This window comes from Salmo trutta, chromosome 31, assembly GCF_901001165.1.
Source record: "Salmo trutta chromosome 31, fSalTru1.1, whole genome shotgun sequence".
Taxonomy (NCBI): domain Eukaryota; kingdom Metazoa; phylum Chordata; class Actinopteri; order Salmoniformes; family Salmonidae; genus Salmo; species Salmo trutta.
In genome coordinates, this window is record NC_042987.1 from 6705160 (window position 1) to 6729879 (window position 24720).

General features: G+C 41.3%; 1 protein-coding gene across 2 annotated transcripts in view; it reads right to left on the bottom strand.

The window, feature by feature from the left end:
- Window positions 1-1334: 1334 nt before the first annotated feature.
- The window catches only part of LOC115169399 (solute carrier family 26 member 6), a 30930-nt gene continuing 7544 nt past the window's right edge, over window positions 1335-24720 (bottom strand). The window contains exons 2-19 of one of the 2 annotated variants that reach the window (XM_029724975.1): window positions 23568-23707; window positions 22649-22759; window positions 22175-22515; window positions 21908-22060; window positions 21254-21336; window positions 19299-19446; window positions 17889-18002; window positions 17702-17779; window positions 17529-17624; window positions 17061-17167; window positions 16459-16528; window positions 15531-15623; window positions 9430-9537; window positions 8039-8170; window positions 4349-4555; window positions 3869-3923; window positions 2016-2164; window positions 1335-1869 (exon numbers count right to left, since the gene is read on the bottom strand). In XM_029724975.1, the coding sequence (XP_029580835.1) occupies window positions 1843-1869; window positions 2016-2164; window positions 3869-3923; window positions 4349-4555; window positions 8039-8170; window positions 9430-9537; window positions 15531-15623; window positions 16459-16528; window positions 17061-17167; window positions 17529-17624; window positions 17702-17779; window positions 17889-18002; window positions 19299-19446; window positions 21254-21336; window positions 21908-22060; window positions 22175-22515; window positions 22649-22759; window positions 23568-23707 (2212 nt within the window). In that variant the 3' untranslated portion in view covers window positions 1335-1842. The remainder of the gene's footprint in view (window positions 1870-2015; window positions 2165-3868; window positions 3924-4348; window positions 4556-8038; window positions 8171-9429; window positions 9538-15530; window positions 15624-16458; window positions 16529-17060; window positions 17168-17528; window positions 17625-17701; window positions 17780-17888; window positions 18003-19298; window positions 19447-21253; window positions 21337-21907; window positions 22061-22174; window positions 22516-22648; window positions 22760-23567; window positions 23708-24720) is intronic. The other variant, XM_029724976.1, reaches the window with a different exon arrangement.

Sequence of the window (24720 nt, forward strand, 5' to 3'; positions counted from 1 at the left end):
ATTCAATCATACAAGTGCTGAATATGAAACCAACACAATAAATCACACAACAGATCTGCTCACTTTATTGGTGTTTATTTAGCCATGTACTCAGAAACAATTATTTTTTACTTTAAGATAATGGAGTGTGTTTGATCATTGCTAGAAAATTACAAATCGTATTCAAAGTAGATTAATTAGATCAGGAAATGAACAATTTAGTAAAATTTTGAAAATGCATATTAACATGAATTATTCACATCCTCTATAGAAAGATACAAAGAGATTAGCTCTATAACAGTGTTCAAACTAGGGGAGAACTATACTCCCTTTGGCATTGATTTGACCCTGAAATACATGATGATGTATAGATGTGGCTCAAGGTTACGTGATGCCAACCTGGACTCAGTGGTAGAAAATTGAAGTCTGTCTCCCGTCATTTAGTATGATATGTTACGAATTCCAATTTGTTGTGGCTAACGTTAGCTAGGCTAGGGGTTAGGGGAAGGATACTATGTTGTTGCAAAGTAGCTAAAATGCTAAAGTTGTCAGTGATGTGATACAAACACCTTTGGATAACAGAGTGAAAGCTGCTATTCATTCAGTTGATATTGAACTACCATGTTTCTGTCTTGGGATGATTTACATAACTTTCAACATCATTATGATTACATCATCAGCAGTGAGGCTTAAGAAATTAACCATTGTATGTTTTCCCCTTGGCATTGAAACCGTATAACCCTAGCCTATGAGAGACAGAGGACTTAGCTAGAGCTAATGTTATTAAAGCATTTATAATTTACATTAACATTTTAGTCATTTAGCAGACACTGTTATACAAAGCAACTGACAGTTAGTGCATTCGTCTTAAGATAGCTCGGTGGGACAACCACATATCTCAGTCATAGTCAGTACATTTTTCCTCAATATAGTAGCAGCAAAGTCAGCGCTAGAAGGGGAAAAGAGGCAAGGGTGTTATACATACATATTATGTATGTATACAGTACCAATCTAAAGTTTGGACACCTACTCATACAAGGGTTTTTCTTTATTTTTTACAATACAACTGATTGGCTCAAATGTACGAAGAAAGAAATTACACAAATTAACTTTTAACATGGCACTGTTAATTGAAATGCATTCCAGGTGACTACCTCATGAAGCTGGTTGAGAGAATGCCAAGAGTTTGCAAAGCTGTCATCAAGGCAAAGGGTGGCTACTTTAAAGAATCTCAAATATATAATTTATTTTTTGATTTGTTTAACACTTTTTGGTTACTACATGATTCCATATGTTATTTCATAGTTTTGCTGTCTTCACAATTATTCTACAATGTAGAAAATAGTAAAAATTAAGAAACCCTTAAATGAGTAGGTGTGTCCAAACTTTTGACTGGTACTGTGTGTGTGTGTGTGTGTGTGTATATAATGGGAGAAGGCCCCTGAGGTACAGGACATACTACTGTCTGGGTCACACTGGCCCCAGGCGGAATGGAATAAATAGGACTAGGGGGATGGGGGGAGGTGAAGAGAACTGCTGACTAGACTACATATCTCAGGTGGCTGACAAATATTTTGGGGAGTTTTATTTTTATTTCGGGGAGGTATTTTGTGTTCAGCTATTAAACATAACATGAAAGGGGAACTGCCTTGGTCCAACCGGCAAAACGCACGCACGCACACACGCACACACACACGCACACACACACGTCGTGGTGGTGCATTCTCTTTCACAGAGAGGGAAGAGGTGAGGGGAACCAATGGGAAGCCAGGCAGCCGAAGGCGAAGTGACGAGAGGAGGAGAAGGAGGAAGGTGGAGTGGAAGGGAGGTGGAGAGGAAGAGGAACAAAGTGACCCCTGTTGGTTACATCTTGGTAGTGCAGGTCAAATCCTAATAGAAGAGGAGATATCAGAAGTGTCAGAAGGAACATAAGATAAGATTCTGTGACTATATGAATTAATACATTTCTAGGTATCGCCTAAGAAATAATAACAAGAAAGTACCTCATAAAAAAAAAGTTACTCTGCTCCACTCACCAGAGCATACTCGTAGATGATGGGTACGTCTGAGGCCCCATGCAGTCGGAGGCTGTGTAGCACCGCGTCATGGATCGTAGTGAACAGACAGCTCTTAGGGATGGACTCAGAGAAGAAGCCTGCACTCGATAACTGCTCCACCACACAGACTGGAGGAAAGACGAACCAGGTTAGACAATACACATGTGAACCACAAACACACACAACACAAGCTAAGGCCAGAGCAACGAGCCTGAATTACCACACATAGCAGTGGCGGTTGGTGCCGTTTTAAGATGAGGGATGACAAATCTTTTTTTATGAGCATGGCCTTACAGTATTTCTATTACAGCATATTGTATGACTGTCATTCATATTCTATTCATCCAGCGAAACATAAAATCGATAGGTTTAGGCTACTACATGATAGTCAAATGTTTCCTATACCCATCATGAGGTTGCTAGAACCTAGCATATGAATTAACGTTTACAATGTAGGTACACAGGTTGAGATAAATTTTAGTAATCAAGGTGACAGACATTGACACATTCATTATCGCCTTGCAGACTCTTGCCTGCATCTAGCTGATCTAGAGTGTAATCATTAGTCCAACAGTTGCAAATTATAGTTTTTATTGGACAAATTCAGGTATGTTTACAATTGGCTCATTCATCCCCCCTCTTCTCTGTAACTATTCCCCAGGTCGTTGCTGTAAATGAGAATGTGTTCTCAGTCAACTTAGCTGGTAAAATAAAATAAATGTTTATTTGTTTGCTTCCATTTAAGAAACATTTTCAACAGAATCGGCGGAATGAATACAACCCCTGATCAAAAGCAAACACGTTTAAATTTCATATCAGCCACATACAAACAGCATGATCTCTTTGATCATTGTATAATTCCTTCTCGCATCTACGCGCAATCCTCTTCTCGCTACTATGCGCTTTCCTACTCACCTTTTCCCTTCGCTTGTGGTCTTCAGTAACAACACATCAGCTGTCTGTGACCAGGCGAAAAAACCTTTCCAAGCCAAACCTTAATATAATAACCACTAACCTCTACACACAGCCTACATTGTTGTCACCATATTAACGTCATAATCAACATAGCTACTAGATATAATGCACTACAATCATGCAGTACAGAAGCAAGTAGTTGAGCAGTTACACCGGTGGGCCCTGGTGGCAATAAATTAATAAAACCAAAAACGTACCTTGACTTGGAAGCATTTCAATGTTGGATAGCCATAGCCAGCTAGCTAACATAGCATCCCTCTCTGTTTGAGTTTGAGCAGGGTGTTGGAGTAGGCTAAACTAGCTAGCTGCATTCGCTAGCTAAGTAAGTGAAAGTGAAAGTAAAACATTTAAAAATTCTAAATCTCTTTCTCGCTTCTCCTTCACTTGTTAATAAATTAATTTGTTCAAAACTGTACAACTGTTGTCTTTCTCGCTCTTCGAGTCAACTACTCACCACATTTTATGCACTGCTAGCTAGCTGTAGCTTATACTTTCAGTACTACGTTCATTCTCTGGACAACAAGAACTCTTATAGGTTGGAGGATGTACTCCGGAAGTTGTTATAATTACTGTGTAAGTCTATGGAAAGGGGTGAGAACCACATGCTTCCTAGGTTTTGTATTGAAGTCAATGTATCCAGAGGAGGACGGAAACTACGGTGCTACACTACAGAATGCTGTTGAATATACTGTAGACCTTCATTGCAAAACAGTGTAGTTTAAAAAAATATTTGGTGACGTGAATATATTTAGTATAGTTTATGTTATATGTTTGACTAATTTTCTTTTTCAGAATTTCACTGAAGAGGATGGTCCTCCCCTTCCTCCTCTGAGGAGCCTCCACTGACACATACTCACCTTGGCATCCACTTAAATAGATGTCAATGTCAATCTCTCTATAGTTTAGGAATATCTGAAAAAAAGAGAAAGTGAGAGACAGATAAGGTCAAATAACAAGTCCATGTTTCTCTCAGGGACTGTTTTTGTTACACCAGTTTGGATTTATCTTATTTTTCTCTTCCATCCTTCTTCATTTCCACCTCCTCTTTCTATCAGTGCCTCTTCCCGACATACAGTACATAAAAACATAATTTAAGCCTGCCAACTCACAGAACACAAGACCTTTGTTTGTTTTGAGCACAAGGCCACACAGGAGAGCGACTGCAAACAATGTTACATAAGAAGACTGGATACAAACTAATAACCCATTTCTGAAAACATCTGGTAACCTAACCTCTCTTTCTCTCTCTCCCTCTCACTTTCCTTATCTCCTGTCTATCCCCTTTGCACTCAAACCCCACTCCTTCATCACCACTGTTCAAAAACACACGCTCATACGTTTTTCAGCGTCTTCACAGTGGCCGTGTCAGCAAAGTTGGTTGTGGATAGGTCCAGGATGATGGTGTGTGTGTCGTGTACGGAGCTCCTCCCCATCTCTATTTCTCCTCCGGTACTGGACGTCTGGATTATGTGATCATAGCCATGAATACCAGTCTCAGAGCCCCGGTCGAACCCGGTACCTTGCTGCTCAAAGGCCCAGTTCACCTTAGATTGACAGAGACAGTGTTTCAATCTTTACTCTGCTCTGATAAAATACACATTTCAAAAGCATTATGGGCTAGCCTAGGTGCACCTGGAGGTTTTACTGAAGCACCAAATTTAGCACAGCAGTAGATTTATGTAAACAAAAAAGATTTTGATATGGAGCCACCCTAGAATTGGACCCTGGGGGAGCATGGCAGCAATTTGTTTTAAATAGCCGTATATGATAACACTATTTTACAATTCAGAAGGTCTATTTTGACAAAAACACATTTATCTAGAATGAAAATATTTAGATATGGAGCCACCACAGATTTGGACTACGTAAATCAGAAACTTTCTGTCCAAAAATGATGCAGAAAATGTATCCATGCTTTTGTCACTTCGGCTGCTAGAATCTTGACTAAAACCAAACATTTTTATCATATTACCCCAATGCTAGCCTCTCTACACTGGCTTCGTGTTAAGGCTAGGGCTGATTTCAAGGTTTTACTGCTAACCTACAAAGCATTACATGGGCTTGCTCCTACCTATCTTTCCAAATCGGATATACCTACACGTACGCTACGGTCACAGTACGCAGGCCTCCTTACTGTCCCTAGAATTGCAAAGCAAACAGCTGGAGGTAGGGCTTTCTCCTATAGAGCTCCATTTTTATGTAATGGTCTGCCTATTCATGTGAGAGACGCAGACACGGTTTCAACCTTTAATTCTTTATTTAAGACTCATCTCTTCAGTAGGTCCTATGATTGAGTGTAGTCTGGCCCAGGAGTGTGAAGGTGAATGGAAAGGCACTGGAGCAACGAACCGCCCTTGCTGTCTCTGCCTGGCCGGTTCCCCTGTCTCCATTGGGATTCTCTGCCTCAAACCTTATTACAGGGGCTGAGTCACTGGTTTACTGGTGCTCTTCCATGCCATCCCTAGGAGGGGTGTGTCACTTGAGTGGGTTGATTCACTGATGTGATATTCCTCTCCGAGTTGGCGCCCCCCTTGGGTTCGTGCTGTGGAGGAGATCTTCGTGGGCTATTCTCGGTCTTGTCTCAGGATGGTAAGTTGGTGGTTGAAGATATCTCTCTAGTGGTGTGGGGGCTGTGCTTTGGCAAGGTGCGTGGGGTTATATCCTGCCTGTTTGGCCCTGTCTGGGAGTATCGTCGGACGGGGCCACAGTGTCTCCCGACCCCTCCTGTCTCAGCTTCCAGTATTTATGCTGCAATAGTTTGTGTCGGGGGACTAGGGTCAGTCTGTTATATCTGGAGTATTTCTCCTGTCTTATCCGGTGTCCTGTGTGAATTTAAGTATGCTCTATAATTCTCTCTCTTTCTTTGGCCTTGCTGTCCCCAGTCCACCTGGTCGTGCTGCTGCTCCAGTTTCAACTGTTCTGCCTGTGGCTATGGAACCCTGACCTGTTCACCGGACAAGATACCTTGTCCCAGACCTGCTGTTTTCAACTCTATAGACAGCAAGAGTGGTAGTGATACTCTGAATGATTAGCTATGAAAAGCCAACTGACATTTACTCCTGAGGTGCTGACCTGTTGCACTCTCTATAACTGCAGTGATTATTATTATTTGACCCTGCTGGTCATCTATGAACATTTGAACATCTTGGACATGTTCTGCTATAATCTCCACCCGGCACAGCCAGAAGAGGACTGGCCACCCCTCATAGCCTCTCTGTTTCTTCCTAGGTTTCGGCCTTTCTAGGGAGTTTTTCCTAGCCACCGTGCTTCTACACCTGCATTGCTTCCTGTTTGGGGTTTTAGGCTGGGTTATGTCCTACAACATGAGCATTTAACAAATGGCCACTAAAGCTACTTTGGAAAATATCCCTGCCATTGAGGTGGAATAGTTCACAATTGATGTGAACTATTATCTCAGGTTGTGTTTCAGTCAGATATGTGCCTGTCAGCATAATATTTTAATTTCAACCAGTTTTTCTAATTCCAGCTGATTATAATGTACTGCAATTGGAAGACATTAAAGTCTTTAACAGAGTTTAGTCTGACATGGATTTTGCTTCTAACTGTTGATTTGAGACAGCATCAGGTAAAGGTGTATTTCATGCACCCTTAGGGACCTCTAAAATCATAATTCAAAAAAGAATCACTGGGTCAGTGGAGCCATACACAGAATAGAAAGAGATGAGTACAGCATTAAAAGCCCTGACACTAACCAGCTACTAGTTTACTAGTGGCTACTAAGCAAAATAAACTCCTGGCCTTGGACCTGACCTAAATCCCTGTATTCAGGTGTATGCTGCACATCAACCAATGCTGTGTATCAACCAATGGGAGGCATGTTACAAAATGGTTAGGAGATGTATGCAAGGGTCTCTTCACTATAACATACAGTATAACATCTAGCCTAATTGGGGTCTAATGCATTTTGTAAGACAGCTGCCACAAAGATACAGGAAGCCACATTACCCTCGAGCATACTCAGCCCATGTTTATGCGTGCGGACAAGCAGATCCATGCCCACCCGCCTAGACACATGTCCGCCCACTGCACACACCCCCATGCATACACAAACCAGAATGGGTCCAACCATATGACACTGGTCAGGAATAGGAGGGTCCAAGACTCTTGCCACCAGCCCAAGCCACCCGGGCCGACAAGCTCATCGACCGCCACAAGAGTGACCAGTAGAACAGCGAGACTGTCAATAATTTAACTCTCTCCCAACACGATTTCCTTCCCACCTTTTTTTATAATTTCCCAAGGGAAAGGTTTAGAAACAAATGTCAAAAATGAAACAAAAACCACAAATATACATACATATACACACAGACACAGCACAGCCTCCATAGAATTCATCTCATAATAATAATAATAATGTAGAGCTCTCTTTACTTATAGCTGGGTTGCCCCACCTGCATGCCCTTAGGAATCTACCTATTTGCCACATTTTGTACGTTTATCTAAAAAAAGCCCTTCAGTACTGTAAAAGCAGTACAGTACTGTAACATTGTATTACCAACATTGTGTAAGATGCCACGACCCCCAGGGGCCAAATATGTGGTGGCTCCATATCTAAGTTTTTTCAGGGTTCATAAATCTAGCTCTGTTTTTTTATATATGATGTCTCAATCTCTAAATCTGTCCAGGGTACATTAATCTACCTCTGTGCCAAATGTGGTGTATCTCAAAAAAGGCCCTCAGAATTGTAACATTTTATTACCGACAGTGGTCATTTTGTAAGATGGCCACCATGGACCCCAGGTGCCAAATGTGTGGTGGCTCCAGATGTAAATATTTTCAGGCTACATAAATCTACCTCTGTGCCAGATTTGGTGTGTTTATCTCAAAACAATCTGTTTAAAATGTCAAATATTGTTGCCATATGCTGCCATTTTGAAAAATGGCTGCCACACCCCCAGGGGCCAAATCTGGGGTGGCTACATATCTGAATCTTTTCAGGGCACATACATCTACACAATTGTTTTGCTTAAATGCCTCACTATACTGTAGTACATCACACCACACACCTGTCCGTTGATGGGTCGGTCAACTAGGGAAATGGCCATCTGGTTCAATTTCAGGTCTGGGGAACCTTTCTCTTCATCCCCCTTGTCATCTGGATGGACTGTATTGTTGGGTAGGTGTCCATTCGCACCATTCTGGGAAGGGAAGAGAAATAAGGTCACGAACAGTGCAATTTTTTTGTGTGTTTGTTAGTCCTACACTACCGTTCAAAAGTTTTGGGTCACTTAGAAATGTCCTTGTTTTTGAAAGAAAAGCACATTTTTTTACCAAAAAAATAACATCAAATTGATCAGAAATACAGTGTAGACACTGTTAATGTTGTAAATGACTATTGTAGCTGTAAACGTGTAAACGACTGATTTTTAATGGAATATCTACATTGACGTACAGAGGCCCATTATCAGCAACCATCACTCCTGTGTTCCAATGGCACATTGTGTTAGCAAATCCAAGTTTATCATTTTAAAAGGCTAATTGATCATTAGAAAACCCCTTTGCCATTATGTTAGCACAGCTGAAAACTGTTGTACTGATTAAAGAAGCAATAAAACTGGCCTTTAGACTAGTTGAGTATCTGGAGCATCAACATTTGTGGGTTTGATTACAGGCTCAAAATGGCCAGAAACAAAGACCTTTCTTCTGAAACTCGTCAGTCTATTCTTGTTTTGAGAAATGAAGGCTACTCCATGCGAGAAACAGCCTAGAAACTGAAGATCTTGTACAGCGCTGTGTACTACTCCCTTCACAGAACAGAGCAAACTGGCTCTAAGCAGAATAGAAAGAGGAGTGAGCGGCCGCGGTGCACAACTGAGCAAGAGGACGAGTACATTAGAGTGTCTAGTTTGAGAAACAGACGCCTCACAAGTCCTCAATATGCAGCTTCATTAAATAGTACGTGCAAAACACCAGTCTCAACGTCAACAGTGAAAGGCGACTCCGGGATGCTGCCCTTCTAGGCAGAGTTCCTCTGTCCAGTGTCTGTTCTTTTGCCCATCTTAATCTTTTTTATTGGCCAGTCTGAGATATGAATTTTTCTTTGCAACTCTGCCTAGAAGGTCAGCATCCCGGAGTCGCCTCTTCACTGTTGACGTTGAGACCGGTGTTTTGCGTGTTCTATTTAATGAAGCTGCCAGTTGAGGACTTGTGAGGCATCTGTTTCGCAAACTAGACACTCTAATGTACTTGTCCTCTTCTTTCAAAAACAAGGACATTTCTAAGTCAAATCAAATGTATTTATATAGCCCTTCTTACATCAGCTGATATATCAAAGTGCTGTACAGAAACCCAGCCTAAAACCCCAAACAGCAAGCAATGCAGGTGTAGAAACAAGTGATCCCAAACTTTTGAACAGTGGTGTATGTGTATTGGACGTGTGTGTGTGTGTGTATTATACCTTTTTTGCCTCTTTTTTAGCTTTGTTTTTTTCTTTCTTGTCTTTCCTCTTTTCTTCAGTGTCTCTTTTCTTCTTTATCATCAGCAGCATTCCAATGTCAATGCCACTCTGTGTAAGAAAATGAAATGGAGTGCTTGAGATAAAGAGAGTGAAGGAGAGAGAAAGCAATTCAGATAAAAAGGGCTAAACACTAGTCATACGCTGTTTGTTCACCCAACCACAATCGCTAATAACACATTTTCAACCGCAGGGGTGTGTCAGAAATATTTGTGCTATTTTCACAGTGGAAATTATGAGCACAATAGGTGGAAGTGGCACAAAACAACTGTTTAAATGAATAAATAAATACATACATTGTAGGTGTGACGAGGGAATGGCCACTCACTGGCCAATCAAAGTGTTTCATGGCCTAATGCCGTGTCCACGTCCTATTGGAGTTATCAGAAGCTCCTAGTTCCTAGTGGGAAATTTCACTTGAATGACCCCGAATCCAAGTCAGAATAACAAGTGGGAAACTCAGAGAAAATGTTGTTACCCGAGTTGCCGAGTTGTGACATTTCACCACTGACCTTTTACTCTTTCAACCAAAAGATGACGACAAATTGCTCATCAATATGAATAATGAAGCTGGTCTGACCATATTGTCAATGTTAAGCAAGCTAGCTAACTTAATTATTAGCAAAGTCAGCTTGATAAGCTTGCTATCTAAAATCTTATTGGTTGAAGAATTGTTCAGAGTTCAAAAGCACTTGAACACATCCACATCAGACTTACGACTTCCCACGAGCAAGTGAAGCCAGCCTAATATGGCATGCCATTGTCTCAAGTTCATTGATAGTCTTTGCGTTGTCATCAACTCTGAATATTCCGAGTAGAACCCTTCAACCAAAGAACCCTATTCGCATTCTTTTTCAGATGAGTACTGATTTTGTATCTTATTATTACTGGAATGTTCAGAGTTCTCAACTGACATATTGTTCATTTCAATCAAATCAAATAACATTTTATTAGTCACATGCGCCGAATACAACAGGTGTAGAACTTACAGTGAAATGCTTACTTACGAGCCCTTAACCGACAGTGCGGTTTCAAAAAATATGTATCAGAATAAGAAATAAAAGTCATTAAAGAGCAACAGTAAAAAATAACAATACACAGTTGAAGTCAGAAGTTTACACACACTTAGGTTGAAGTCATTAAAACTTGTTTTTCAACCACTCCACTAATTTCTTGTTAACTTCTTTAGGATAGGGGGCAGTATTTTCACGGCCGGATTAAAAACGTACCAGATTTAATCTGGTTACTACTCCTACCCAGAAACTAGAATATGCATATAATTAGTAGATTTGGATAGAAAACACTCTCAAGTTTCTAAAACTGTTTGAATGGTGTCTGTGAATATAACAGAACTCCTATGGCAGGCCAAAACCGGTTGGAATATTATCGCTATTTTACAAGAAAAATTGCATAAAAATTAATTTTAAACAGCGTTTGACATGCTTCTAAGTACGGTAATGGAATATTTTGCATTTTTTTGTCACGAAATGTGCTCGCGCGTCACCCTTCAGATAGTGACCTGAACGCACGAACAAAACGGAGGTATTTGGATATAACTATGGATTATTTGGAACCAAAACAACATTTGTTGTTGAAGTAGAAGTCCTGGGAGTGCATTCTGACGAAGAACAGCAAAGGTAATCCAATTTTTCTTATAGTAATTCTGAGTTTAGTGAGCCCCAAACTTGGTGGGTGTCAAATTAGCTAGCCTGTGATGGCCGAGCTATGTACTCAGAAAATTGCAAAATGTGCTTTCGCTGAAAAGCTATTTTAAAATCGGACATAGCGATTGCATAAAGGAGTTCTGTATCTATAATTCTTAAAGTAATTGTTATGTATTTTGTCAACGTTTATCATGAGTAATTTAGTAAATTCACCTGAAGTTTTCGGTGGGTATGCTAGTTCTGAACATCACATGCTAATGTAAAAAGCTGGTTTTTGATATAAATATGAACTTGATTGAACAATACATGCATGTATTGTATAAGATAATGTCCTAGGAGTGTCATCTGATGAAGATCATCAAAGGTTAATGCTGCATTTAGCTGTGGTTTGGGTTTATGTGACATATATGCTTGCTTGGAAAATGGCTGTGTGATTATTTGTGTCTATGTACTTTCCTGACATAATCTAATGTTTTGCTTTCGCTGTAAAGCCTTTTTGAAATCGGACAATGTGGTTAGATTAACGAGAGTCTTATCTTTAAAATGGTGTGAAATAGTTGATTGTTTGAGAAAATCAAATTGTGGTATTTTAGTTGGTTTTGTATTTCGCGCCGTGCGATGCCTTTGGCTGTTGGCTAGGGGTTCCGCAGGCAGAACGGGGTTCCGCTAGCGGAACGTCTGTCCTCAACAGGTTAAAGTAATTTCCTCACTATCTTAAATAAATGTGGACAAGGTGTCTGGCTAGACTGTAAACTCTCCTTCCAGACTCATATTAAACATCTCCTATCTGTTATAAATATATTTGATAAGCTGGTCTATTGCGCAACACTTATCTGCTGATACAAAAGACACATTCTGTGTTGTACTGATACTAGCTATACACGCACACCTAGAAACAGATTGGCCGAATTAGACCTTACACAGCACTGATAAAATAGGAAATGACCTGATCACAGGGGTCAACGTCCAGTCTCGCAATAATATCTTGTGACTACAGAGATACACAGACAAGGACTCAGCACAAAGTACACACACACACACAAACCCATCCCAGAGGGCTGGGTCAGCGGAACAAAGAACACACTCATGGACCAATGGGGAGTCGATCCCGACCCGAGACCAGATCGTCACTCCACTCATCGACCAGTCAGGAGGACGAATCTACAAGACTCAACATACGTCATTACATTACAATCATGTTGTATAAAACAGATGCACAATATGTTTACGGGGCTTGCTTCCGCTAGTTCCCTAAGAACTGAAAGAACGAGCCCGTGCACGTTTTGCCAAATATCTTTGTCTCTTAATAAAGCTGCCTTACGATAATTGAATCCACCCGGTCCAGCGTCTTGACTTGGTCTCCTTCTCAAGTAACTGTTCATCAACATATCCAAAATTAAATCTAGAATCAGCTTTCTATTTTGCAACAAAGCCTCCTTCACTCACGCCGCCAAACATATTCTAGTAAAACTGACTATCCTACCGATCCTTGACTTCGGCGATGTCATTTACAAAATAGTCTCCAACACTCTATTCAGCAAACTGGATGCAGTCTATCACAGTGCCATCCGTTTTGTCACCAAAGCCCCATATACCACCCACCACTGCGACCTGTATGCTCTAGTCGGCTGGCCCTCGCTACATATTCGTTGCCAGACCCACTGGCTTCAGGTCATCTATAAGTCTTTGCTAGGTAAAGCTCCTCCTTATCTCAGCTCACTGGTCACCATAACAACACCCACCTGTAGCACGCGTTCCAGCAGGTATATCTCACTGGTCATCCCCAAAGCCAACACCTCTTTGGCTGCCTTTCCTTCCAGTTCTCTGCTGCCAATGACTGGAATGAATTGCAAAAATCGCTGAAGCTGGAGACTTATATTTCCCTCACTAACTATCCGAGCAGCTAACCGATCGCTGCAGCTGTACATAGTCATTCTGTAAATAGCCCATCCAATCTACCTACCTCACCCCCATATTGTTTTTATTTACTTTTCTGCTCTTTTACACACCAGTATTTCTACTTGCACATCATCATCTGCACATCTATCACTCCAGTGTTCATTTGCTAAATTGTAATTACTTGCTACTATGGCCTGTTTATTGCCTAACCTCCTCACGCCATTTGCACACACTGTATACAGACTTTCTTTTTCTATTGTGTTTTTGACTGTACGCTTATTCCATGTGTAACTCTGTTGTTTGTGTCGCATTGCTTTGCTTTATCTTGGCCAGGTCGCAGTTGTAAATGAGAACTTGTTCTCAACTAGCCTACCTGGTTAAATAAAGGTAAAATAAAAAAAATGATAAACTCAATCCTATAGAAAATCTGTGAGCAGAGCTGAAAAAGTGTGTGCGGACAAGGAGGCCTAAAAACCTGACTCAGTTATACCAGCTCTGTCAGGAGGAATGGGCCAATATTCACCCAAGTTATTGTGGGAAGCTTGTGGAAGGGTACCCAAAATGTTTGACCCAAGTTAAACAATTTAAAGGCAATGTTACCAGATACTAATTGAGTGTATGTAAACTTCTGACCCACTGGGAATGTGATGAAAGAAATAAAAGCTGAAATAAATCATTCTCTCTACTATTATTCTGACATTTCACATTCTTAAAATAAAGTGGTGATCCTAACTGACCAAAGACAGGGAATTTTTACTCGGATTAAATGTCAGGAATTGTGAAAAACTGAGTTTAAATGTAATTGGCTAAGGTGTATGTAAACTTCAACTGTATACAGGGGGTTGCCAGTACAGAGTCAATGTGCGGGGGCACCGGTTAGTTGAGGTAGTATGTACATGTAGGTAGAGTTAATTAAAGTGACATAGATGACAACAGAGAGTGGCAGTGGTGTGGAGATGGGGAGGGGGGGCAATGTGAAACGTCTGACTAGATGTTCAGGAGTCTTATGGCTTGGGGGTAGAAGCTGTTTAGAAGCCTCTTGGACCTAGACTTGGCACTCCGGTAGCGCTTGCCGTGTGGTCGCAGGGAGAACAGTCTATGACTAGGGTGGCTGGAGTCTTTGACAATTTGTAGGACTTCCTCTGACACTGCCTGGTATAGAGGTCTAGGATGGCAAGATAATTGGCCTCAGTGATGGAATGGGCTTGACCATTAGCACTACCCTCTGTCGTGCTTTGAGGTCGGAGGCTGAGCAGTTGCCATACCAGGCAGTGATGCAACAAGTCAGGATGCTCTTGATGGTGCAGCTGTAGATCCTTTTGAGGATGTGAGGACCCATGCCAAATCTTTTCAGTCTCCTGAGGGGGAATAGGTTTTGTCATGCCCGCTTTACAGCTGTCTTGGTGTGCTTGGACCATGTTAGTTTGTTGGTGATGTTGACACCAAGGAACTTGAAGTTCTCAACCTGCTCCACTTCTCAGTCCGATGAGAAAGGTATCCTGCTCTCCCAGGGACAGGCCCAGATCCCCGTCATTTGCGTGAAGAAAAGACGGAGGAAAAGAGGACGCAGATAGGACTGCCTTTTGAGAATCTGTAGGCGAGCGAGTAAACTCCCACTGCCATCAATTCTAATTGCTGACATGCAATCATTGTAAAATGAAATTGATGACCTACGTTTACGATTATCCTACCAACGGGACATTAAAAGCTTCTACCCCCAAGCCATAAGACTGCTGAACAATTAATCAAATGGCCACTGGACTATTACATTAACTCCCCCCCTCCATTTGTTTTGTACACTGCTGCTACTCGCTGTTTATTATCTATGCATAGTCATTTCACCCGTACCTACACGTACAAATTACCTTTAACCTGTACCCCTGCACACTGACTTGGTGCTGGTACCCCCTGTATATTGCCCCATTAGTGTTATGTTATTGTGTTACTTTTTATTATTTTTTACTTTAGTTTATTTGGTAAATATTTTATTAACTCTTCTTGAACTGCACTGTTGGTTAAGAGCTTGTAAGTAAGCATTTTACGGTAAGGTCTACACTTGCATTTGGCACATGTGACAAAAAAGTTTGATTTGATCGACTACACAACTACTCCATATCACCAAAATGTTCCAAAACTGAGATATGGTTCTTCAGTTGAAGGGTTCCATTGTGGATTGATACTACAGTTTATTAAATAGCATAGGCTACGAGTAATAACAACTGTAAAAAAGGTGTGACCAATATTGCCCTTGTAGTCAAGCAAGTTTCCAATTAGCCAAGTGTACTAATAATGTGACTACTGATGTGTGTATTTAAAGTAACTGCCCTGTGTTTACAGATTTCAATGAGAAATGACCTATAATTAATTACAATATGAGTGAAATCATTTTCCTTCAGAATTGTTTTAATTAAGTATGTTAAAAAGCAGATTTTCTGTGTTGGAATGGTGTGGGCTTCTACCGGTCATAAACAATTGCACTACCTTCTCCTGCAGTGCCTCCAGGTATAGCTGAGCGTTGGTATAGTACATTGTGGTGGAGGAACGGAAGATAGTGATACCTGGTACTTCTTTTGCCTGTGGGACAAACCAACACACAAACAGGGGACTTCAATAGATGGTAATCTAAAAACTGTTTTAAAACCCACTGTTGAATAACCCACTCACACCCACCTAATTACATATTACAGTTCTGTTTTTTTGCTTTGGTTTTATTTTCAAAAGTATGGGATGAATTTCCAAAACTCTTAGTACAAAATTCCAAACTGGTAACACTTGTAACATGGACAGTCTTGCATTCAAAACCTTTCATTGTGCATTAATCTTGTTTGTTCATCACGCAACCGCTGAAATCGTTGCATGACTCATCCATGAGGTGGTACACTCATGGGGATGGCAATCATAAATTTTCCACCTGTATTGTAATGATGTATTGTATTTACAGTAATGTATTGCACTTGTATTGTAGTAGTCCTGTACATGGCTCAGTTTGTAAGAGCATGGCATTAGCAACACCAGAGTTGTGGGTTTGATTCCAACTGTGGTCACATACCAAAAATGTTGTCACTTTGGATAAAAGTGTCTGCTACGTAAATGGCATATATTACAGTACTGTATTTGCCAATGTAATTTTAGTAAAGCAGTGTGAACTCTGCATTGCATTGTGAAAGGCAATTACTTTATATGAACATGTGTTGCAATGTGAAACATGTATTTCTAGATGAAACACTGATTAAGTTTGGTGAAAAAAGGACTGTATGATTTTGTGTTGTAGTTGGTCAGTTGAAAATGTACTTAAGAGTTTTGAAACAACTAACTTTTTGATGATCTGTTTTGAGTTTTGTACTAAAAGTTGTGAAAATGTACCGCATACTAAAGCGATACAAAAAACCTGTAAACTCCTCCGTTTCACCTCCTCATATGTGTCTGTATCCAGGTAGAGCTCAGTCCCAGGAACATTCCCCAGGATAGAGTACCGCGGCCTGGGAGAGAGAGAGAGAGAGAGAGAGAGAGAGAGAGTGAGAGAGAGAGAACAGATGTTATCTACTTTATGAAGAAAGAGGAAGAAAGAGTCGTGACCAGAAGGGTCGCCCCAAAAATTATAATAATACGAGTACAGATTTTTGTATGGGACAATATATACAATTTTGGAGAAAGATATTTACTGGTTTCTTTTCATTTCGGTAAGAGATTAAAATGTAATAAAGGTTATTTGTTAATGTAAAAATGTAAATGTACCAATTTTAAGGTTGTATCATCATATTTGGGGTGGGGTCGCGAGAAATTATTGCGAAAAAAAATGGGGTCCCCGCTGAAAAAGTTTGAATACCACTGTTTTAAAAGGTAAATCCCTCTTACTCTCTCTTATAACAAAGCAAACAAACACAAACGCGAACACGTATGCTCATGCACACACACACATACACACTTTTAAAATTGTATAAACTGCCTTAATTTTGCTGGACCCATAATGGGGATCCATAATAAATACAAATAAAATACACTCAGACTCACAGTTGTGTTCTGAAGATGACAGTGAGCATAGCGAAGCTGATGGATGCAGCCAGGCCGAGGTCCAGGTTCAGCAAAATAGTACACACCAGAGTTACCAACCACACCAGCTAGGGGACAGCAGAGACACAGGTAATCAATATGGGGAATACCCAGGAATCAGGATTTCCCAAACCCCATTTGAGTCATAGACGTTAATCTCAAGTTAGGATGCATGTTTTAGGACATAAATATGAAGTGTATAGATGTGTTGCTCACCACTCGGACTCCCGAGTGGCGCGGCGGTCTAAGGTGCTAAATTTCAGTATAAGAGGTGTCACTATAGACCCTGGTTTGAATCCAGGCTAAATCACATCTGGTTGGGAGTCCATAGGGCGGCACACAATTGGCCCAGGGTAAGCCGTCAATGTAAATAAGATTTTGATCTTAACTGACTTGCCTAGTTAAATAAAGGTAGAATAAAGTGCTCACCAGGTCGACCTTATTGCTCTTCCAGAGTTCAGGAATGTCTTTAAACTGCATAAAAAGGCCTTTCAGGTTCACAATCACTATACAGGCCAGGACAGCCTAGGGGACACACAAACACTCATCAGATCAGTGTTGTCTGTGTTTGGATGGAGTGGATGTGATGGAGAGATAGATACCTTGGGTAGCTCCTCAAACAGTGTCCCCAGTTGCAGAATGAAGATCAGCACAAGTACTGAAGAAATCAGCCCCACAACCTGACAAAATGTACAAACACACACATCAGTTAGTGTGTGCGTTTGCGTAAATATTAGCAAATGAAGATACGTGTATGTGCATGCATTAGTGTATGTCTGTGTGTGTTACCTGTGTCTTGCCCCCAGTGCTATCCTGGAGGAGGGTACGGGATGGAGAAGCAGCAATAGCGTGGCATTGAAAGAATCCTCCCACTATGTTACAGAGACCAATAGCCACCATCTCCTAGAAAGAGAGAAAGAAGACCAAGAGAGTGAAAGAGAGGGGGGAGATTAGAGGAATCCAGAGGCTCAATTACATTGGGGTTTATTTACTTGTGGCCACCCCCAGTAAATAAGTCCTAGTGCTTATTCAGTGGTATATTCAGTACTTCTCCTTCATACTTGACTGAGCAGAGCGTGTTGGCCATTTATTAAACATTCAGGACCAGAGAGCTGTAAGCTGGTACAGACACTGTGTGTTCTCTTCCTGTCTCACTCTTTCAGAGCAAAGCAACCCCAAGCACATGCCTCTGTTGGTCTGCCTGCATGCCAGTGTGTGTGTGTGTGTGTGTGTTTGTGTTTATGCGTGCGTGTCTAGAATTGGCTTCCTATTTCACAACAAAGCATCCTTCACTCATGCTGCCAAACATACCCTCGTAAAAATGACCATCCTACCGATCCTCGACTTCGGCGATGTCATTTACAAAATAGCCTCCAATACCCTACTCAATAAACTGGATGCAGTCTATCACAGTGCCATCCGTTTTGTCACCAAAGCCCCATATACTACCTACCACTGCGACCTGTACGCTCTCGTTGGCTGGCCCTCGCTTCATACTCGTCGCCAAACCCACTGGCTCCAGGTCATCTACAAGACCCTGCTAGGTAAAGTCCCCTCTTATCTCCCCTCACTGGTCACCATAGCAGCACCCACCTGAAGCACGCACTCCAGCAGGTATATCTATCTGGTCACACCCAAAGCCAATTCCTCATTTGGCCATCTCTCCTTCCAGTTCTCTGCTGCCAATGACTGGAACGAACTACAAAAATCTCTGAAACTGGAAACATTTATCTCCCTCACTAGCTTTAAGCACCAGCTGTCAGAGCAGCTCACAGATTACTGCACCTGTACATAGCCCATCTATAATTTAGCCCAAACAACTACCTCTTCCCCTACTGTATTTATTTATTTTGCTCCTTTGCACCCCATTATTTCTATTTCTACTTTGTACTTTCTTCCACTACAAATCTACCATTCCAGTGTTTTATTTGCTATATTGTATTTACTTTGCCACCATGGCCTTTTTTGCCTTTACCTCCCTTATCTCACCTCATTTGCTCACATTGTATATAGACTTATTTTTCTACCTGTATTATTGAATGTATGTTTGTTTTACTCCATGTGTAACTCTGTGTTGTTGTATGTGTCGAACTGCTTTGCTTTATCTTGGCCAGGTCACAATTGTAAATGAGAACTTGTTCTCAACTTGCCTACCTGGTTAAATAAAGGTGAAATAAAAAAAGTAAAAAAATGTTCCACCTGGTTGCTGTCCACATTGTAGCCGTGTTTTTGGCCGAAGATTTTGCCCAAGGAGATGTTAAGGGCATATCCCACTATGCCTACTACGAATGCATCACCAACTACCGAACCCCACAGACTAATGTCAGGTGACCTGGGAGGCTGTAGTCTAAGGATAGAGAGGAAAGGGAGATGGGGAGAAGGCAGGAGTGGAGAGAAAGGGAGAGGGAGAGAAGGAGAGGGATAAATTAAAGTGGACAGGGGGAGGAAGGGATAGAGGAGAATTATGTGGTTACAAAGACACTGTAAAAATGTATCCCATTGATTACTGCCTCGTCCAGACCCCTCCTCCTTCCCCAACACATCCCCTTGATTCTTGCCGCTGTTGAAACATGTACACAAACAAATAATTACATTGGGGTTTAATTGTGTATCAATGCGCAGGCTATGTTATGATGGCTCATAGTAACCTGAATGATAAACAAAGTGATAAAGGACCTGTAGGCTACCTGAGGTAAAGCATTGTTATGAAGAAAATTATTTGATAATTGAAAGAATGAATTGATCAATTTACACCAGTGACAATGATCAAGCTTATGAATACTGTCTCATGTCAATCTGATAACTAATCACTCGACTGACAATACTCTGGGAAACACCAAAACTTTTTACTAGCTACTTGTTGCAGCAAGTTGAGCTTCAGCTTCATCAGTGTCATCAGGAGTTGGTCTGTCAAGTCCAACTGAAAGCTGCCTTTGTAGAGGGATAGAAGATGTTCCTCCAGGGTAGAGAAGGCAGCAAGAGACAAGCCTGTATGCAGTCGACAGAGTGCTTTGTTCCTCAGCAGGGTTTTGGAGAGGTGATGCGGGGCACTATGTCCCTGCCTCACAGGTGGTGGGCTTTACATGATCACCTGAGCTGTAGTTGTGATCACTTAGAGACGGGTCTTCCCATTGGGTTTGGGAATCCTTCTCTGAAGGCATATCCATTCCTTCTTACTGTGTTGGCCAATCCCCATTTTCAATTTGATGAAAACCTGAACCTGTTGTGTCACCAGTTAATAAATCAGTATGGCTTGTTAAACAAGTCAATGGACAATTAATAACAAAACCGTACAATAAAACACCATGCTAAATGGACGCTCCTAATAATATTTAATAATCATAATAATTAAGTATATATAAAATGGGATTTTTTATTATTGAGTTGTAGAGGAAATAAATGGTTATATTATGAGACTGTGCATAGACACAAATGCAAGAGGGAGACACAAAATGAAAGCAGGAAAACTGTTCAAGCGTTTGGCTTACCTGTCACTGATGACTGCCTGACCAACACTCGACGCTTCTTCACGAGTGGAGCATCGTAGCCAAGCCCTTTTTCTGGATAAGGATGCTCCACTGTAGGCTTCTTGTCAAAGAAGTGGTAGGAGCACACAAAGGGAGGTTTTGGTGATTTCTTTAGGTTCAACGCTTTGAGCCAAAACCGCAACGTCTTCACGTCTTTAGGAGGTGGATGCAGGTCGTATGTGGCTCACAGGTCCATTCATATCGACGTAGAGGTTGGTGTTCAAAACATTGCTATTGTAAAAACTGTCTCTTCATCCAACTATTGTGACAGCCTCGTACTGAACATATAATGCTTGTCATGTTGATCAATTTTAGGATTTTGTGCGGATCTGTCAGTGTAAAACTATTAAGCTCTCAACTAAAAGTACCACTTTGCATGCGCTAGCGTCGCACGAATGTTGCCGGAAATACAAACACAATTGCAACTAACTCACCGCGATCACTGTGACGTTCCAGAACAAGGCGAATAGGATGACTCTTTCCCAATGAACTACACCATATCACCTTCCCCTATCTTCCCTCTTCCTCTCCTCTTCTCCTGTGGACTCAACTGATCTTAGAAATCCCCCACCCACCCACAAACAAACACTAACACATAAACACACACACACACTCATAAACACTCACCCTTTGGGGATCTGTCCGATGATGGCCACTTTGTATAGGCTGTTCAGTTTGCAGTAGTAAGAGATAAGTGTTGCTACTATGATCTGTAACACACACATAGACACACATAAGTTACCATGCTCACAAAAACACAACATCGCCTGTCCTGTTGTGTGTATTTGTGAGTAAATCATTATTTCAGACCCTGTGTGGCTTTGCTGTGTTTGGAGTCCATGAACAAATACAGGCCGATTATTTAACACAAGTAATCATTTTACCATATTTTATTGGATCAATGTGACTAACTGGGCACATGCACACAGAGAGACACATACACTCCTCTTGACGAAATTACAAAATGATGTGCAAATATGGAACATTAAACTAAAAATAAGATGAACCACTTTCTGGCCTTACTCTCCTATCAGCCATGGTGACAGGTTGCCCTCTAGTGGTTTTCACTAAACGTGTCGTTAAAGAGACCAAAAGAGAGAGAGAGGAATGAGGAGCAAAAGACTTGAGGATGATTGTATGACAAATAATCAGAAACCCACAGAGAGGTGTTAGATGTAGAGCAGGGTTGACCAAACTTGGTCCACGTGGTTGTTTTTGCCCTAGCACTACACAGCTGATTCAAATAACCGAGTTTGGTTAACCCTGGTGTAGAGGACTTACCGTTATGAGTTCTATTGGAACAGGCACAGGCATTTTCTTCTCATAGTAAATGTTGAGTTCTTTGACCGCTATGAGGACCGCCAAGGCCACTAGAGTTACCACCACGGCCGCAATGTTAGTCTCTGGCAGATGTCTACAGATATCTATTAGGAGCTAGAGAGAGAGAGAGAGAGAGAGAGAGAGAGAGAGAGGTTGGAAAACATTTACAACTTTTGTACGTGTGAATCATCTGTTTCTGTGTGTGGATGTGTTGTGTGCACCACTCACATAGACCTGAGACAGCGGTCCGGTGAAGCGTCCAGTGGTAATCCCAAAGAGGTTTGGGAGTTGGGAAAGTACCACCTGTATACCTGCTCCTGTCATGTAACCACGTACCAGGGGGTCCGACAGGAACGTCACCACAAAACCAAACCGAATCATGCCCAGCAGAAGCAGAAAGATCCCACTCAGAACAGTGGTGCTGGCTGCTATCTGTACTCTGGAGGCATCGCGGGCTACTACATCTATAACTGCAGTCCCATTGGTTCCATTTAGAGTCATGAAGGCACTGTTTGGGGCCAGCCTCTGTGTCGTGATGCCTATCATGATGCTGGTCACAGCAAATGCGCCTGAGGGTACACACACACACATTACACACACAAGATCATATTAGTGAATTAATTAGCATATTCCTTTGACCAAATTATATTAAAACATTCAAATTCTCTCTCTTTCTCCTTTCCCCCTTCCACACTGTCTTGCCTACGGAGATGTGTCTGGAGGTGCCAAAGATGCAGTACATGAGTACAGGGTAGAAGGAAGTGTAGAGGCCATACACTGGGGGCACCGAGGCCAGGAGAGCATAGGCCAAACCTGGGGAAACGTTACAGAAATGTCAGTCTTCATAGTCTAAAATAGATAGTTATCATGTAGTATTCTCAGCCCAAAGAGATGCAACACTAACTTGAGATCAACTTGTGTAAATCAGGCTTTCACATACCTCAAGCATTGGTATCAATGAAAGATTTACATGTGGTTACATCCAGTTGCTTAAAGTGACTAAGTACTCAGTGGTGTAAAGTACTACTTAAGTGATTTGTTTGGGGAGGCCTATCTGTACTTCAGTATTTCTATTTGTCACAACTTTTACTCAACTACATTCCCAAAGAAAATAATGTACTTTTGAAAAATGTTCAACACCAAAAGAACTAACTTTTTTAATGCTTAGCAGGACATGAAAACTGTCAAATTTTTTCACTTATCAAGAGAACATCCCTGGTCATCCCTACTGCCTCAGATCTGGCGAACTCACTAAACAGAAATGCTTTGTTTGTAAATTATTTCAGATTGTTGGAGTTTTTTTTATGCTGCTGTCTGGTTGGCTTAATATAAGCATTTACCTTGAGTTATACTCAAGTATAACAATTGGTACTTTTGAACTTACAGTAAGTACATTTTAAATTGCAAAACCCTTACACACCACTGCACTTTGTATACCAGGGTTGGCTGGCCTTCTTTTACTCAAGTAGTATTTTACTAGTTAACTTTCACTTTTACTTGAGTCATTTTCTATACATTTTGGTCAGGTACGACTATTTAGTACTTTTCCCACCATGTGTTGTTGATTTCAAGTTAGGATTGGGCCCTGTGTGTGTGTTCAAACAGTAGAGGTGGTACAGACCCATAGGCAGGTGCATGATGCCAATGCTTATGCCAGCTATGAGGTCTCCCAGTGCGTCTTGTCTCACTGAGTAACGAGGCAGCCATGACAGGATAGGTATAAAGCTCAGCACAGAACGCTTCAGCTTGGGCACTGAACACCTGCGACCAGGGGGAAGAGTTGGAGAGGTGGTGAAGTGGAGAAAAGAATAATACATTTTTGTTATCCATTTGTGACAACGGATATGTGTCTGCTGTGTGTTGAAGTTGGTGGATAGGGCATGCAGGCAACTCAGCTCTTTGAGTGCCACAGTGAGTGCAGGGTTTTGTTCCATTCCATCTCTTACACATCTAATTAATCTAATCAGGAGTCTTACAGCTAGGCTGGAACATAAGCCAGCACACAGTGTGGCCATTCAGGACCAGGTTTCATCTCCTTTAGTGGCACATAGAGCCTGGTAACACTGTGCCATAGGGCTGTAGGTAAAATTGAGGGAGGACGCCTACATAGGATTTTGAAAAGTGGCGATATTCTGCAATTAAAATAAATGTTCTATCACATTGACCATGTTATTTTGGGGAAGCTCAACTGATTCTGAGTTTGAGCATATCAAACTATTAATAAGATGTGTACGCTCAGATTTTGTATAAATCACTTGCGCTGCTCGCGGTTTCAAGTCCACAACGTAGGGGGGAGGTTGTAAGACAGGGTTCCCCAACTGGCGGCCTACTGGCCGAATTTGGCCCACGAGTGGTTTTATTTGGTCCCCAAAATTGTCTTATGTCATTAGACACAAAAGACTGTAAAAACACCAGGAAATCAGCTCCAAGTGAATTACATTTTTGAAATCTGCTCCCAAGTATTCCCACACAGAGTAGAGTGACATGATCGTATAAAAATGCAAGAAAGTTTAGAAATTATTATGTTTTAGTCAAATAGTATATCTGTTTGGGATTCTTGCGGTCAAATTGACTTGTAATTATGTTCCGGCTCCCCGACCATCCGCCCAGTTGATGATCCCTATTTTAAGGGTTGAGCTACATGGTGATGAACTTGGAGATCATTCATTTATATATGAATGCTTCCGCTCAGTGTTTGAGATCAATTGACACCCTTTACCATGGCACTTTGAGATTTATTTTAAATTGCAAAACCCTTACGCACCACTGCACTT